This window comes from Cygnus olor, chromosome 5 (assembly GCF_009769625.2).
Source record: "Cygnus olor isolate bCygOlo1 chromosome 5, bCygOlo1.pri.v2, whole genome shotgun sequence".
Taxonomy (NCBI): Eukaryota; Metazoa; Chordata; class Aves; order Anseriformes; family Anatidae; genus Cygnus; species Cygnus olor.
The window spans coordinates 29,222,723-29,240,102 of NC_049173.1; the positions used below are offsets into that span (position 1 = coordinate 29,222,723).

General features: G+C 50.1%; 1 protein-coding gene across 1 annotated transcript in view; it reads left to right on the forward strand.

Annotated features, from left to right (window-relative positions):
* The window catches only part of SLC22A18 (solute carrier family 22 member 18), a 58,416-nt gene that overhangs the window by 40,659 nt on the left and 377 nt on the right, over positions 1–17,380 (forward strand). The window contains exons 7-9 of the mRNA XM_040559488.1: positions 69–169; positions 9,169–9,270; positions 12,546–12,666. Coding sequence (XP_040415422.1) covers positions 69–169; positions 9,169–9,270; positions 12,546–12,666 — 324 coding nt within the window. The remainder of the gene's footprint in view (positions 1–68; positions 170–9,168; positions 9,271–12,545; positions 12,667–17,380) is intronic.

Here is a 17,380-nt window from a genome sequence, read left to right on the forward strand (position 1 = left end):
GCAGGGGCTGGGCCGTTACAGGCACTGGAGTTGTACTGATATACACTTTTCATTAACCCTCCCTCTAGGTTTGTTCCTGATTATGTTTTCCATCATCTCGATGGATTTCTTTGGCTTGGAAGCAGTGGAGTCTGGCTACCTGATGTCATATTTTGGTGTCCTTCAAATGGTAAGTGAAGTGGAAGCCCCCCTCTTGCCACACTAATGTCTAATGTGCACCTTGCTCCCTTTTTCACTCATGTTCTCCCAAATCCAGGCATGATACTGATGTGAAGAGCACAAATGCACTCCTAGCTCTGCTGGGTGTTACTTGACTTCAAAAAATAAAAATGTCTCCAGATTTATTCTATTTCTTGGAATGGAAAGAAAGCAAAGCGAGGAGCATCTTGATTTTTTTTTCTCTCTTGTCCCTTCCTGCGGGCTTGGAATTAGATGATCTTTAAGGTCCCTTCCAACCCATACCCTTCTGTGATTCTTGCAAATCTTTAAGCTGTGGAGCTAAAATTTCCAACAAGTGACATGTCATCCTGGTTTTTGTAACAAAACGTACATTGAAGTTAACGTGCCTTGATTATAAGGTTTTCAGTGGTGCAGGGTAGCTCGTTTACATTTGCTTAGTAGCACCCTATGAATTTATGTAGGTAGATAGTCTTACTGGTATTTTCACAGATGCCTTCAGTGTAGAAGAAGGACTAGTTTCTGCTGTGTGGAAACAAGCACAGCAAGCTTACGCTTTCAATAAAATAAAATAAAATATAATAAAAATATATATGGGCAATGGAATGTGGTTGTGAGACTAATAAAATGGGCAAAATGGAAAAGTCAGCTGAATTAGACCATAGCAGGACCAAAAATAATGGCGCTGCATTATTTGGAGGAAGAGGTTAATAACTGTGCAGAAAGAGCAACAGATGGTTACAAGCCAGCCGGACGGTAGAGATGCAAGTTAAGCAATATCCTGAAGGAGGGTGGTCTTGTTATTAAAAAAAAAAAAAAAAAGAAACGCCTTCCTTTCCTGGACATTGCTGCAGAGTTCCTGTGGGATTTGGAGGAGCTTCCCATCTGTGAAATGGCAATTTTAGTTCCTTCCCTTGTGAGCTGGATCTGGCATAGTGTTGCCAGTCGCTTGGGCTCTGCCCTGTTCTCATAACATGATAGAGCAGCCAGAGAGCATGGCTGTGCATCAGTGAGCAGAGTAAAACATCTGGATTTGAGGAGCTGGTGCCTTCACCGTGTGTGTTTTGGGAGGGTGGCATTTGACTTGCTGTGTCTCGGTCCCATGTGTTCAACACCTGCTGTCAGCTGGATGCACGCTTCCGTTCAGCTGTGTTGGAAAGGAAAACAGCTCTGCTGCTCCACAACAAGGAAAGAGTGTGTGTGGCAAGTGGGGTGACCAGCAGCTGCTTGCCAAAGCACGTCTGACCCAAACTCCAGTGCTGATGGAGGCTTACTCTGCACTTCTCTTTGTGCACTGCCTCCTACAGCAGTACCTCCAGGATTGATTCAGGTTTAGGGGGGCCGAGTCGCCTTCTGATGTCCTCTTCCCTCTTTGAATGTAGAAGGACACACCAATAACTCTTAACATAGACGTGTCAGCTAAATCCCTAATATATGTCTACACGGAAATCAAATTTGGGATTGCAGCATGGAAATGGTTCTTGTTTCAAGCTGGCTGCTGTGGGTTACGATACCACCAAAGGTGAAAATGGTGCAGCCTGGGAAGGAGTGGCTTTGTGTTGCTCAACGGAGCTGGTACGGTGCTGCTTGGTGTGGGATATCTGTCTGTCTTCATGCTATTGTTTCCCAGGTTAGTTTGGCTGAAACTGCCGTAGATAAGGTTACCTGCACTGCCATGCCAGTGCACCCTACGGTCCTGAGGGGTGTGGGACCTGCTGCCTTCACTCTGCTTCCTAGCAAATAACCAGATGGCAGCGCTAGCCAAGGCTCTGACCCTTCCCACAGTCTGGGTTTCATCCCAACCATACCCATTACCATGCTGGAATCCAGCAGTGGCCTCTGGGCTCAGGTGCAGTATCTGCTTTTCTGGGGAGGCTTTGCCTTGGGGCGTTTGGCACAGAAACTGGCTTTTGTCAGACGGGCAGCTTGCTTTCATCTATCCATGCAGTTTCTGTCTGTTTTGCTACACACGTTCAACAGCGCATGACTTCGGACAGCAGAAATGCAGGAGGAGGGAAGTGGTCGTAGTGTATGAAGGAACTTCTTTTCCTTGTGCTGCTGTGTTGGGGTTTGTAGTCCAAACACCAGAAAAAGAAAGAGAAAAATGCTTTTTTTTTTTTTTTTTTTTTTAAAGCACAAGACCTCTGAATCCTGATGGCAGCAAAGACATCTTGCAAAGCACTGCCTGCTGCTTTGTTGCTTGTTCTTTCCACTTTGTAGCTGGCAGTTACCAGCTCCACTCTAGTTTTTACAGGACCAGATCCTCAGTTGGTCCAAATCAATGATGCTCTCAGCATCTGCCTTTAAAGCTACTGTAAGCCATGAGATTTGTGTCCTAACTCTCAAATCAGGACCCTGGCTGCAATGGCCCAAAGGTATCTCTTGTAGATAGTGGCTGAGTTAATACTTTACAACTGCTTTCTGTTGAGTTTCCTCCAGTGGAAGACGTGCACAGGGGATGTAACGTATGCGAGCTCCATCCCGCTGAGCTCATGGGCCTTCATCATCCCTCAGCTGGCATTTCAGGCACGTCTGTTTCTGTTGTATAGTGAATTGATACTGCTGGAGATATAAACGCAGATTAAGGTGCAAGCAAATTCCACCAGTCTAGATGGGTGAATGGTGATTAATATCTGCTGACTGGCTTCCCCACGTCACTTGCTAAATTATAGCTTTATTCATAACGAATATAACGTCCTTTTCAATGAATTTCATCAAGCAGGTCCTCAGCTTTGATTTCTCATTCCTTAGTTTGCCTTTCTCTAAAATACTGTGGGGGTTTTCTCCCTGACTTGCTCTAAGCCCCCCTGTTAGAGATCCCCCTCTCATTTGCATTCCTCCTGGGCCTGAAAATGGGCCACATTTGAGAACTTTTATAGGTGGGAGTGGACATCGTAGAACCAAAGGGGGAAATAAAAATCAAGCTGCATCCTGTTTACTCTAAACATCCTTGTAGACATTGAAAACAGTGCTCAGGGGTCTGTTCTGCAGGGCAGGAGGGCATGGCCGTGGTCTCCTGTACATGTACAGTACACACGGCATGTGCTAAGAGGTTTCAGGCGTGCACAGATTTCGGCGTTTTGACGTCAAGCAAGACCTTGTCCAACTGTTCCCCAAAAGTCATACACCAACAAATGGCATTGCCTGGTCTGCCAATTCCTGGCAAGTCCAGTAACATTATTGCAGTTTCTATTTTTTCTATAATTTTTTTCCATTTAATTTTCAAAGCTAACACAAAGGGATGTCACAGCCCCCTTTCCCAGCCTGGTAAGCAATACCAAGGCAATTCAAATACTGATGGTCTCTTCCTGCTTTCCTCTCCTGCCCCGAGGTTGTTATGCTCCAATTGCTTAACTTCATTTTTCAGCTTCTCAGCCTCATTTAACCTCCTGTGGTGAGAAGCAGCCACCACACTGTCAACATCTGTGCTTCTCATCATTCAAGTCAACTACAGAATGTGTAGAGAGGAGATTTGGAGTGGTTTTGAGTCAGTCAGATAAGCTTTGAGTCAGATAGGCAACTCAAGAGCTTTGCCATGGACATCTCAAACACCTCTCTGCACAGAGGGATCAGTGCAGAAACGCCAACCCCACAGGAGGTGAGGGTTTTGTCACCTTTGCAGTGGATGTTAGTGAGCATCCCATCTCTGTGGGATGGTCAGGGAGACCTGAGTGGCCCGAAGTAATACATCTGCTGACATTATTGTTGTAGAAGTACCAACAGGTGTACTTGTCCATGGGAAGGAGGCTTCCAGGCTCTTGGGATGAAGCACTAGGAGCTGGTGTAAATTTGTTGCTCCAGACGCTGCCCCTGCCCTGCTCTTCATCCTGGACAGGTCACCTTAGCTCTTCTCCAGCAGACTTGACACTAACATTCCCTTGTGAAGCACTCCGGCTTGCAAGGTTAAATAGCCTTGTGTGGGAAGTCCACTGGCTCCTTGCTGGATTGCATTTTCCAATAATATAATAGTTAAAGGGTAATTAAATATATATATATATTTATGCATTTATTTATGACTGCTAGGAAGAGATCATCAGCTGCACCTGCTTGCAGTTAGGCAAAGAGCATCATCTGATAGCAGAGGATACGGAGCAGGTACAGCGAGGGTGGGAAGGGGACAGACGGATGGAAAATAGCAAGTGGAGGGTAATTCATGCAATGCAGGCTCCGCACCCTGACAGCGTGGGGCTGGCTGATGGGCTGGGGTGGTGCCAGAGCAAGTCCGGGAGGAGGAGTCTGATGGGAGATAACGAAATGAGGATGGGAAGGCAGAGAGCAGGAGGGGCACAAAACCTCACATCACAGAAATCCCCTTGCTTGTGATGTGTTTGAATCATTTTCATCTGATTGCTGGTGGGTATCCAGCAAGAGGTCTGGGAGCCCATCAGGGATGCTGTACCTCTTGTCCTCGGCACTGTGATTCCAGAGCCCTCACATCTCAGAGGCCATGTGAATGAAATTTCCCTCCTATTGAATGTCTAGGAGTGTGGAATGCCATTCATTCTCCCTCCAGAGGATAATTAATTTCATAATCATATGAAAATTAAAATAACTTAACTTTGCATAATGGGCAAAAGCAGGCCTAGGATCCAGCTCTTTTTGGAGTGGGGAGTGTGATAGCATGGAGGACTTCAGGCGTAGTATGTGCTTGGAAAATGCTGCCGGAGGATTAAGGCAGGGGAAATACCTGGAGTCCCTGGTTCATATCTGAAGTCACATCTGATGCTTAGATTTCCAGACATGGGAGGGGGCAGGGGGAGCTCTCCTTAAGAACTTTTTCTCTGAAAACAAAGCAAAACACACAAAACAAAAACTCTGGGTGGGACAAAGGGGTAGGTATTTATTACCCTGAGGACCGAGAAATCATAAGACATCTGTTCTAGTTACTGCGTTTAGTTGGCATTGTTGTACAAACTCCACCTCTAGCTGTGCAGCTTCTGGAGGGACAAGTTCGTACTGAGTGATTCTGGAAAGATGAGAGAGATTCCTGGAGGAACGATTTACATTGCCTATCATCTTATCACCAGCCTGTCCCTCTTGCTTTTTTATTTCTCTGTGCAGCAAAAGGGATGATTAAAGAGCTGGGGATTTAATTGCAGCCAGGTTCGCCTAGGGGGAAAACCCACTTGGTGAGAGGACCTTGCAACAACAAACAGAAAGTTCTCCAGTTTCCTCGCTTTGAAGGATTTAAACCTGTGGCGGGGGGCGGAGGGGGGAAAGCCAACCAGTAGGCTGGAGTTTGCAAAACACACGCTCGTCTCTCCCCTGTGAGGCCAAGTGCTGCTTCAGCAGTTCGGTCCTTACCGTCAGCTCTCCTTGCGGCCCCAACACCCTTGTGCTCTTCTGCAAGACCTGAACAACTTCTCCAATGCTTTCTGGCATTGCCGAATCCATAAAACAACCTCCTTCCCCTCCCACCCAGACCAGTGCAGGGTTTTGCTCTACCTTCAGCCTGTCAAGAAACGTCCAGCACTGTTTGATGCCCCAGCCTGTGTCTACCCCTGGTCCCAGCCCTTACGTGGGTTGTGCCTGCCTCCATGAGCTTCTCACGTCTTCTCCTTTCCAGGTGTTTGTGTAAATGGGTGTCTTCTTGCTGGGCTCTTTTTTCAGCGGGTGCTTGTGAAGGAGTTTGTAGGAACAGCCTCATGTCCAACGGCCACAGGTGGGCATGAAGGATCAGCCAGGTATCTGTATGACTTGGACTTTTTCCATGTCACTACTTGAGGATCCTGGTCTGGCTCCACAGCAGCTCCACACAGCAAGGAAACTGCTTTGCCATTAAAAAGTCAGCCAAAAAATAACACTTCAGACCTTTAAACAGCAGAAGCCTTTTCCATGCTGTAAGGGACTTGGGAGAGTTGGTGGTGAGGTCAACAAGATGTGTCACTGGCTCTCCCAAGTGAACGGGAGCTCCAGCAGATACAGTAATAGTGGGGGTGGTTTTCTACATCATCATCTGAACTAGTGGAAGGCATCATGAGTACGAATCCAATGTAAGGACAAGGAGAGAGAGATTTGGCTGTTCTGCATTTATCAGGAGACTTATTTGCCTTGTAAGAAGGAGGGGGGAGGAAGAAGAAAAAAGCAGTGTTGGTTTTTCCTGTGACGTGTACACAGCCACGGGCAGTGCCTGTTATTTCACTTGCAAACAATTTCCTCTCCCTTTTGTTTATTGATGACAGAACACATTCCAGCCAGGTACACTGTCTCTGCCCCAGCACTTCAAAGGAGGTCAGGTTACAAAGGCAAGCACCATCCAGCAGATTAAATGTGGGAGGGGAAGGCCCATGAGATCTCAAGTGGAGGCTGCATGCAAGGAAAAAGCCTCGAACGTGCCAGCAGGAATAAAGATGAATCCCACTGCTGCCTTTTCGGTGCTGACCAAGCTTATCCATGGGCGCGAGGAAGCCCAAACCGTCCCAGGTGCCCCCGCTACTGCCTACATCCATACTAACAGCACTGCAAGGGCAGCACGTCACCCAAACCCTCCACGGGATCATGCACGCCAACCTTTTGGTTTCCTCCATCCCAAATGTGCCCATGCTGCTGCTTGAGCAAATCGGGCACCTGCATGCCCATGAAAAATTTTAGGTGGCATTCTGGCAGGTGTGCTTGGCACAAGGATGTCATCACTGGGTGGTGCAGATCCGTCTATCCCCATTTTTCTAGATTTTTCTTCCTCTAAGCTTCTTTCTAGGGATTTTACAAGCTTATCTGTGACTCAGGAAAGCTCTCTGCTGGAAGTAATGAGTTCTCAGGTCTCATTTCTGTCCAGAAGCAGGTCCTGAGCTCCAAAAATATTATCCAGCACCTAAATCAAGATGCTGGTGTTAGAAGGGGTCCACACTCAAGATGATGGACCTTTGTGGCTCATGGCTGGATCAGCAACAACAGCGCTGGGGGGGAGACCAGCAGCAAAAGCCAATGGGGCCCAGTAACCAGTGGGGAGGCTGGGGTATGTATAACCCAGGGATGTCCACATGGCCTGGGATGGAAAGCAGGTGACGTGGGCTGATGCTTGCCGCTCCCATGGTGATCTGAGTAGGCCTCTCTGGAAATCACTGGTGATATCCCCCCATGACTCAAGGATGGGCAGGGACAGGGCTGCGCCTGCACGGTGAATCCCGATTAAATACACCATTCAAGTCCAGGCAAATTGAGAAACCTTTCCTCCAGTGGCTCAGAGGAGCCAAACTAGGGTTTGGGTGATGCCACCACCATGTCAAGTCACGCTGAGGGAAAGCAGTCCTGTGACTCAGCACAGCCCTGGCGGGAGGGACCGGCAGGCTGCAAGGTGTTAATGACGGTTCTTCGTTTTCGGAGTGCTCAGCTTAATGAAGCATGACTCAGCAGCTCCTCCACCCATCCCAAGCAGGAGCTACCAGGGCTGGCCTCATCCTCCTCCCGCCCAGCCCATGTCCGTGGCGGGCGTGAAGCCGCAATGACTCAGGTCACCCCATCCTTTGTCCCAGCATCGCACTGCACTGTCCCCAAGGCCACCAGGCAGGTGAGCCGCATGGGGCTCGTGCCACTGCCACGCATGTGAGCCGAGCTCCTGAGCCCTGCCCAAGGGTGGCACAGGGACAGGGTCAGGGACAGGGACAGGGAAGAGGCAGAAGCATGAACTGGGAAACCAAATTTCTGCATGGCAATATGCCCCCTCATGCCAAAAATTGTGCTCTGAAGGACAGAAAAGGGTTTAATTTTGATTTTTTCCATTAAGTTGTAGCTTGTTGGAGAAATACTTAAACTAGTTATCACTCATTATGAAAACTTCACCTTATTTTCACTCTATGTCTATTTACGTTTTACTGTTTGATTTTATTTTTGCAATTAAATTGTTGTGGTTTTTTTTTGGACTATTTGTTGTACATTAACATTTCTTTTAAATAACATCCTTTTTTATTTATCCTGCACTGATTTCCTTTCAGTGGATTTTGGGTTTCTCCCTTAGGATTAGCACAGTAAGGCTGACAGCAGCACAGCTGTGGCCCAAGTCAAATCTGAGCACCAAGGTTTTCTGTAGGCTGCACCAAAATTGAAACGAAGCCATCACAGAAAACAAAGCGTTTGCACTAAAGCTCTTCTTTCAAGTCAGAGGGGCTTTCATTTGGATCAAACAAACCCTTCTGAAGTGGGGGAAGCTCGGTAGATCCCTATCTGTCCCTCCCCTGGAGCCCTGTCAGCCAGGATGAGCTCTTCCACCCTCTGTCCTCTCCTGCCCACTCTGTCCAGTGCCAAGTGTGCCAGATGCTGAGCAGAGAAATGAAAACAGGCACCTTTGCTCTCTGAAGCACTGTAAAAGACAAACGTGCCCTGGGATTTACATTTTCTGCTCTTCCTTCCATCCCCCTCTCCCCCAGTTTTTGCTTAAAAACTGTAAAACCAGTTCCTTGTCACTTGTGCCTGTGCACACTGCTGGGGCTGGGGATTAGCATCGCTGTTGTCCTTATTTCCTGTATAAAAATGATGAACTGCCCAAATAATATATTTATAGTTTAAAATAATGGCAAGACAAGGTACAGGAGAGGAGGCGTTTTCCACCTCTGCATAAATATGTACAGTTTTGCTTTGGAAGAGCTTGCCAAAAATGAAGAATTTAACAGTAATTGTATTTCACAAATAAAATAAAATAAAATAAAATAAAATAAAAATAAATAAAATCCCAAGTTAAAAATTTGTATCTCCACATGCCTTTAGATGGTTTCAATCACCACTGCTGACCGGGCAGTGACAGCAAACTCACAGAAGCACCACTCAGTAGAGAGATCTTCCTCTGACAGGGCGGATTTATCACTAGGATGCAAAATGCTCAAAAACATGGATTGTGTCTTGAGGCCATTTACTGTGACAGCAAAGACCCTTTACCCCCCCCCCCAAAAAAAATAAACAAAACAAGGAAATAACTCATTTGCTCCCTTTAAGTTGCCCTCTCAGCTTGATCCCATTGATTTAAACTGGATTAACGTTGCTTGTGTGCTTCTCCCCCAGGTTGTGCAAGGTCTGGTGGTTGGGAAGCTCAGCAAACACTGCACGGAGAGGACCATGCTCAGGCTTGGCGTCCTTGTCTTCGCCGGTGTGGGCCTGGGCATGGTAAGGCTTGGTGTAAAATCATCCTCGGTGCCTTTCAGTAACGTGGCAGACAGGGGCCCGGCTGCCACCACTGCTGCTGGCAGTGCCACCGCTGGCTCTGCTGGGCAGTGCTCAGGGGGGACCAGCAGTCCTGGGCCTCTCTGCAAACATGGCTGTGCTCAGCAACGATAAAGAGTGCTGTGAGTAATGGTTACGGGGATTAGCAGAATAATAATCCTGCACAGAAATTCGTAAGTCCATCCTGAGTCACAGGATTTGCATAGAGGTCCTGCCTTCCGTCCTCAAGCCGCTGCGTTTCCTGAACAGCCCAGAAAGTAAATGCAGATTATGGGGAGAAAAAACATTGCAGTCGTACCCTGCTGTGAGACAGAGAAGGACTTTTTTTCTCATCTTTCCGGGCCTTTGTTTTGCCTAATTCCCCCAAGATTAGAGCATTTGGAGAAGGAAGCAGCAAGGAAATAATTCAGCTCCTCGGTTTGGGGATAAGCGGCGTCACCCATCGCCGGTTGTATTGGTGTGGGCGAGAGTCGATGCCAACCCCAAATGTCAATTGGGAAATCGTGCTGACGTGGGCAGCTCTGCTGATAATCGCATTCACTCAGATAAGCCAGCTCTGCCCAGGGCGGTGGGATGCTCGTGAAGGGTCTGCCTGGTCCCTGCCCACTGGCATTGTGCCTTTTCGGCTGGTGGTGGTGTGCCCCATAAAGTGTGGCCCAGGGGTGGTTTTAAGGGTCTCACCACTGGGGTTTGGTCTTGGGTGGGAGCAATTAGGTGGGGGTCAAGGTGGAGCTGGCCCACCCTGAGATGTGAGGACCAGCAGATGGGAGCAGGGCATGGTGCTGCTGATTTTGGGTCTACAGGGCTCAGGCAGAGGGGCTATGGTGGAGTAGAGGGCTTTGGTGCACCAATGTCTCACTGGGATGGAGGGCTGGCAGCTGCTGAAAGTACAGGAGAAAGCCTCGACAGCAGAGCAGACTGGAGGCACTCGCTCAGCCAACTTTGTTGGATCTGGTATATGTGTCTGAAACCCATCCAAAACCAGCGTGGATGGGACACATGAGCTCACTGGGCAGCAATGACAGAGCAGCAAGGGGGTGATTTGGGGAGGGTAATTCCCATTTTCCTCTGGAGAGACAGCAGCGCAGGGGCCACAGGGCTGACGTGGCTGCACAGGGAGGGGAAAGCGGGGAAGGGAAATGGTTGGTTTGAGAGCTGGCAGTTACACCATGCCTGGAGGGCTGTGGACATCCTGACAGCATGGCCCAGGGACAAGGGTCAGTGATGACTTCCCACAAGAGCTATTCATAGGCAAATGCAGCAGCCGTCCTTGTTGGGCACACAGTCCTTATTAAAAAGCGCTCTGTTGGGTGGTTTGCTGCAAAAATATCTATCTCTGGGGTGGCTTTTTGTCTCAGGCAGGTCCCAGGCACAAGGATGACAACAAATCCCCAAAGAGAGGCAGTGAGGAAAAGCAGCTATCTGTCCATACAAGAACCTCCGAAACCCACTCCCTTGCCATGAGGCGGGCTGAAGGGATTTCAGATGGGGGCCGCCGATGGCTGCAGACAGCCGGGAAGAGGCTGGAGGATGCTTGGCAGCAGCAGAGGGAAGGGGTGGGCTGGGAGCCCTGCAGTCACACCTGGAAGAGGGAGAGCAGGGCAGGGTGTCTGGCATGCAGATGCTGGCAGTGCTGGAAGCTGAGTGTGTGGGCAGGGGCGTAGGAGGTCTTGGCGGTGTCGACGGGGAAGTTTTTTCGCTTTGTCTCAAGGCACGGCTGTGCCCCATCCTGCCTCCTCCCCTCTGGTTCCCAGGCGCTGGGTTTTGAGCTGAAACTCCTGGGTCTGCCTTCCTCACCTTGAAAATGGCCTCGGATCTGGCCGGGTGGAAAAGGCTGCTGTCTGCTGGGCTGCAGATGAGTAGCAGACACCAAGCTCCACCTGACCCCATCCCGTCAAAGCCCCAAGGCAGCAAGGAGACGTTCCCCAAGGTCTATGCACAGCCACGGGTCTGCTCTTTCCTGGCCATTTCCTTCACCCTCCAGCCCCTGAAGACGATCCTTCAAGGCAGGGGAGTGTTAAAGCTGTTTTTTCCTACAACCACCGTGTTGTCCCGCAATGACATTTGCCCTGGCAAGGAATTATTCTCCCCCCGTCTGAATGTTTATGTACCAAATACCTGTTCCTCTGCCTTTGTTCACCAGTTCCTTAAGCAGGAGTGCCTAGTTCTTAACCAAAACGTAGGCAAAGAGCCCCTCCAAGGAGAGAAACCTGGCCGTGTACGAGTCTAGAGGGGAACTATGGATAAACCTCAGTATTTCCAAGTCATTAGTTAGCGATGGCTCTGGGCTTCTCCATCTTCTGTAGCCGAGAGGCACAGACCAGTTTTTATGAATGAGAACCCCAGAGAATGAAACCTCTGGCTGGGCCGGTGACTGTTCCAGCCACAACAACACACCTCGAGATGAGGCTGAGGGCAGGAGACTGGCAAGGGAGGGGGAATTTCCTTTCATGCCCCAGAGAAATATATTTATTTGACCAGCAGGGCTGAGAGCTGCTCTAGCCCCATCACTGAGGGATCCTCACTGCTTTTGTTTAAGCATTAAACAGCTGGAGGGATGTCTCCACTAAGAATATGTGCAATAACAAAATCATTACTCTCCTTAATTATGCTCGCTAATGCACGCTTATGGCCAGAAGACCTATACCAGATTACTGAATTCGGTGAATTTATTAGCGAGGAAGCAGGAGAACAGGATTAGAAATCCCAAAGGTACAGCATTACATAATGCACCGGGTTCATTTATTTTGGCAAGCTTAGTTTGGTTTTAATTACTTATGATAATGAACCAAAGTGTCTTCTCTAGGCTGTTTTGTATAAGTAATGGAGGCTTCCTGAAGTACACCACATGCATCTGCTGCTGAACATTTCCTTAGGACTTGGACAAGGGACAGAAGACCGGGGGGAGGGTGTGGGGACATCAGTAATTCCCAGACACTAAAAATACCCGCGGCAGGGCTGGAAAACGTGCTGCCGGATTACAGGGTGTCGTCTGCTACTTGTGCTGCATGCTTGGAATAATTCCCTGCACACAAATGCTGGGAGACAGAAGACCCTGAAATGGCCAAAGCCACATTGTCATAAATGAGTTGGGGCCCTCACAATTTACCTAAAAGTCACAGGTTTGGCTCGTGATGTTTTTCTGTATAGTTTCTTGCTGCAAAGTTGCTTTTTTGTGCTCTCTAATGATCCGTGGTCCCTCGTGTCTTGTCTCTTAGGCCCTGATGAGGACTGTATGGCATTACTGCATCATTGCCTTGCCGCTGGTGTTTGCCTTCAGCATGCTGGGCACCATCACCGACAGCATCCTCACCAAGGCCGTCCCCTCCTCCGACACCGGTAAGGTTCATCAGAGAGAGCAGACAGGTCTTTTTCCACGCCCTTTGCTCTTTTTTTGGGGCCCATCAGGTGCTTCCCAGCTCAGGCTCCAGCTCACCACAATGGATGCCCGTTTCCCCAGCAAATCTGGCCGCAGCAGTTATATGTGGTGGGTGTCAGTGGAGGTGTGAGTGAGTACCGGTGGTACTAGCACAGGATGAGCCGGAACAGTGTTGAACAAACATCCCATGGCCAGTGCACCCAGTCCTACCCTACCTGCTGCCATCAGGCTCCAGGGTGCTGTCGGCTCTGGACCTTCAGTCCCGTTTGCCCTGCACAAGGTGAAGTCCGTGGCCTGATAGACCTCACTCTTTCAGCAGCTGTTTCCCCAAAAAGCTGACACCATCCCCAGCACCATCATCCCTAATCCCCAACTCAGCACCAATCCATGTGCTTTGCTTCCAGCCCCATGCGGTCATTGCCCCGTCTCCATTTTTTGGCCATATTTCTGCATAGAGTTACTTTATTTCTCTGTACAAGGGGTCTGAAATGCAGCCGCAGATGCAGAAATCTTCACACCTGCAATTTTTCTTCAGTCGACTGAGGAAATACAGCTGTGTTGTTGCCATGGGAGCCTTGCTGAGTTTGCCCCATGATGGAGCAGCATTAACCTGCTACAGCGTATTCCGCTCGTGGTCTTTCAGAGTTTGCTCCCGGAGCTCTGACCACCAGGTACCCAAGAGTTCCTCTGCTTTAGCTGAGCCCTTCTGGGCCACCAGTCTTCACCCTTCAGCTTCACTTGCAGCTGTCTGAGCAGATACCTTCCCATAGGACCCTACTGAGAATTGGCTTTAGAGTATGCACAGCCCATTAGTGAAGTTTATAAAGCACTTTTAAGATGCTTCTGGATGAAGAGCTTTTCTAAACGTCACTCCAGAAGTTTATTTGTAGAGCTGAAGACTGCCTCTACTACAAATGCTGGGAGCCCATGATTTCCAAGCGCGATGCTTCTACCTGGGAGAAGCTCCTAGACCATGCAGAGATGAGGTCTCAGATGCCCCAACCCCTCTGCATGGCCAGGAAGGAAATCTGCTGCTTCACGACTTGGAGCAACATTCAGCGAGGAGGGAGAGTAGTGGAGGAAGGGCACCAAAGGCCTTTGGGGCATAAAGTAAAGCTGGAATTCATCCAGGCTCTGCTCAAAGGGGCTTTGTAAAGAAAAACAGAGCATTGCTCGGCTCTTAAAGCCCGGAGGCTAGCATCGGTCAGAGGGGAAAATGGGTTTAGTTGCCTCACCCTGGTCCCCGCTTGCGTATGTTGTTACGACAGGACAGGATGGATGATCTCTGCACAGAAAGGCAGGATGGAGACAGCCCATGGGGTGGCAGGAGGATGTCTGGGGACCCTGGGATATGGGCTCTAATGTGCCCATCCATTCTGGGCTGATGCCATGCCAAGTGCTCCTACAAATTACAGGCTCAAAATTGTGCACGGGGAGGAGGCATGCTGCCGGAATGGAGGATCACAGCAGTGGTGGAAAACTGTGTCTTCGCCAGCCCTTCCTGCCCCTCACCCTTACAACAGTGCTTTCCCTCACGGTGTTTCCCAGGAAGGAGGCATCTGCTAGTCTCGTGCTTGTTTTGGGCACATCCCCAGCGAAGGCAGGAATGCCTGACACAGCAGAGCCACGTCCTCGCGAGCTGCCTCTCCGCGGCAGCTGCGGCTATGACGGCGTGGGTGTCTCTCAGAGCAATGCGGCTATTAAGATGCCTGCCATCCGTCGCAGGCCGTGGGTGGCACCACACGAGGGCTGCTCCACCCGTACGGCAGCTCAAGTGCGGCTCCTTCCTCTGCCAGCTTGAAACTGGCTCTGCAGAGAGAGCATTTTGGTGGTGTGCTAGGAATCACTGCTTCCCCAAGGGCGTGTAAGTCTGAGGATTCTCCTAACGGAAAAGCCGCTCTTTCATTCCCTGGGGTCAGCCCCTGCTGTTTTTACCTGGGACTGGCAGAGGCTAGGGGGACTTTGCTTTTGGCCAAAAAGAGGCCACGTGAGGAGCTGGAGGTTGGGCTGAGCTGAGGATGGGGTGTTGCAGGACGATTGTCTGTCCGCCCTGGCTAGACACTGAGTCACCCATCCTTGCCTCCTAGCTCGGCGTTTCTGCAAGGAAACAGAGACCAGGCGGTGGCCGGAGGACGGCCCCATCCCGTGCACCCACCACCCTGCTTTCAGGCCCCATCTCAGGCCGCTCCTCCTGAGGCTGACGAGTTCCACTAAAGGCAACGGAGTGGAAATGATTTCATTCATTTCCCTTTGATTTTTTTCCCCTCCCCGTCTTCAAAGGCAGGAAGGGAAAATGTTGCACCACGTGCATGTGCCATTCAGCTGGCCGCGCGAGCTGGTGGGAGTGCAGCCCCAAGCCAAGGCAGGCTCGCATCGGCACAAGCACTCCTTGTCCCCCCGAGAATGGAGGTCTTGTTCCTGCGTAAAGGAGGGGGGAGGTAGGAAGGAAGTGAAGCAGAGCATCACTGCTTCACGGGCCTGTGTTTCACAATTTTATTTGCACATCAGGCGCAAAGCCCTAGAAGGAGAGCTTGCAGCAAGGCTCGGCCCCCCCAGGCCCCCCCAGCTTTGCCTTGCTGGTTCGGAGGCGGCCGCTCGTGGTGCCCTGATCATTAAATGAGGCCATGATATTGCCCTGCGGGCACCAGGCTGATCCGGGCCAGCACTGTCATCTGAAGGCGGTGACAGGATGTGAGCTGGAAAGGAGTGAGCTGGGAGGAGGGACACGGCCCCGAAACCTGTGGGAGGAGAGGCTGGGAGAAGGTCTGGGGTGGGAGGTGACTGCACTGGCCAGGTCTGGCCACATGGGAAGGGGTAGCGATGCCAGTTATGGGAAAAAGCAGGGGAAAAGGTAGTGAAGGAGGAGAAAAAGGGGGCAGGAAAGGTACAGAAAGTGAAATCACTGTGATAAAGAAGGTGGCAAGCAAGCATGGGTTTTGGCAGAGCTGAACAAAGTGATGCAGACATGGTTTTTGCTGGCGTGGTGACTCGTCACGGTTAAAGGTCTGATGTTAACTGAGATCCATCACGTGTGCAGCGTGGAAATGGAGCGAGGGTTGAGATTTACAGTGTCCCAAAGCTCCAGGGCATCCGACATGAGGGATCTAATTTAAGCCCATTAAATAGAAATTATCTTTCTCAGCAGTGTGTTACAGAAGTGCAGAGGGAGAGCCCAGCCTTTTGAGAGAATGGATTTCAGCTCAAAAAAAAAAAAAAGGAAAGGAAAAAAGTGCCTCCTCAATCATAAGAGCCAGTTTGGCAATTGCACGTAGTAATTAGTTTAATTCAAATACCTAGAGGGAAAAAAATAATTGCAAAACCTGCCCAGAAAGTTTGGTGGTTGTGGGATTGTTCCCATTGGCAAAGGGTCAGGTTAAGGTCCCACCCATCGCCGTGGTGTTCCCATGTGCAGGAGGAGCTCAGCAGCTCTTCCAGGGAGACTTCCCTCTCCGCGCACCATGACTACGCCCTCGGTTCGGGCTCATTGCACAAGTATTTTAAGCATTTTTGATAAAAGCGCAGCAGTCCTGGGGCAGCGTTACACCAACACCTGGCTGCCCACCCTCCCTCTGAGCTGGGGGGGGGGGGGGGGGGGGGCAGTCCTCCGTGGTCACCCACTGCTCTAAGCCATGCTAGATATCACACTGGTGTCCACATCTTGCAAGCAGGACAGCATCCTCCCCTTGCCTAGGTGTTCCTGGCATGGTGTGGTGATGGTTCAGTTCATGTCTTGGTGGAAAATTGATGCCAACAGCCCACTAATCACACTGGGGTTAAGAGAAATAATTTAAAACAACATTTCAGAGCAGGGCGTAAGTTCCTTGCACAGCTTGCCCTCCCTCCCAGTGGTGTGGGCTAATAATTTCCTGGCTGGATGGGCATTGTCTGCTCCCCTCAGTGTGAGTGCCATCCCGCATGAGGACCGCATGGCCAGGAGCCCGGCGGGTGCAGGGGACCGTGGTTGCATCCCGTGAGATGTCCTGGCGGAAAAACCTGCCTTTGCCCAAGTGGAGGTGCTTCCTCTTCCCCTGGGCTCCTGTTAACCATGCAAATGTGCGAGCTGTTGGAAGGAGAACCGGCCGAGCCAGGTGAAAGGCTCCCATTTCCATCCAAATTGAAACATCCGCTCTGTTCGCAAGGGTGTGGGGGGTAATCTCAAGGGGGTTCAGTCTCTATCTGTGCTTTTAGCTATTTAGTCTTAAAGACATAGTTCGACCTAAGTTTCTTGCTCCTGATAAGCTCTCGAGAGCAGTATTATGCAAGAGAAGAAATGGTGATTGCTGCTTGGTGGGATGGGAGCCTCTCGGGTACCCACTGCTGCTAATCATGATATCAGAAGACGGTGTGCTTCGCTTTGGAAGGCATCAATGTGCTCCTAGAAGCGACATCTCCGTCCCCAACCTGTGCTGTATTTGGCAGCCTGATTGAGTTCAGGAGCATCTTCTAGTGCCCAAAGCATCCTTGGACCCTGGCTAAGGTGGCAGTGAGCATCGGCTTGCCTTTCGGGCAGCATTACAACCATCTGCATCGCAGTGGCAAAGAGCTGAGCTGGCTCCTGGTGGAAACTCATCCCCATGCCTCCAGGAGGCCTTAGACTTAATGAACCCTAATTGGACGTCTATAAATGAATGCAAGAGATTATTTGAAGTGATTGCCTACCACTGTGGGGGGAAG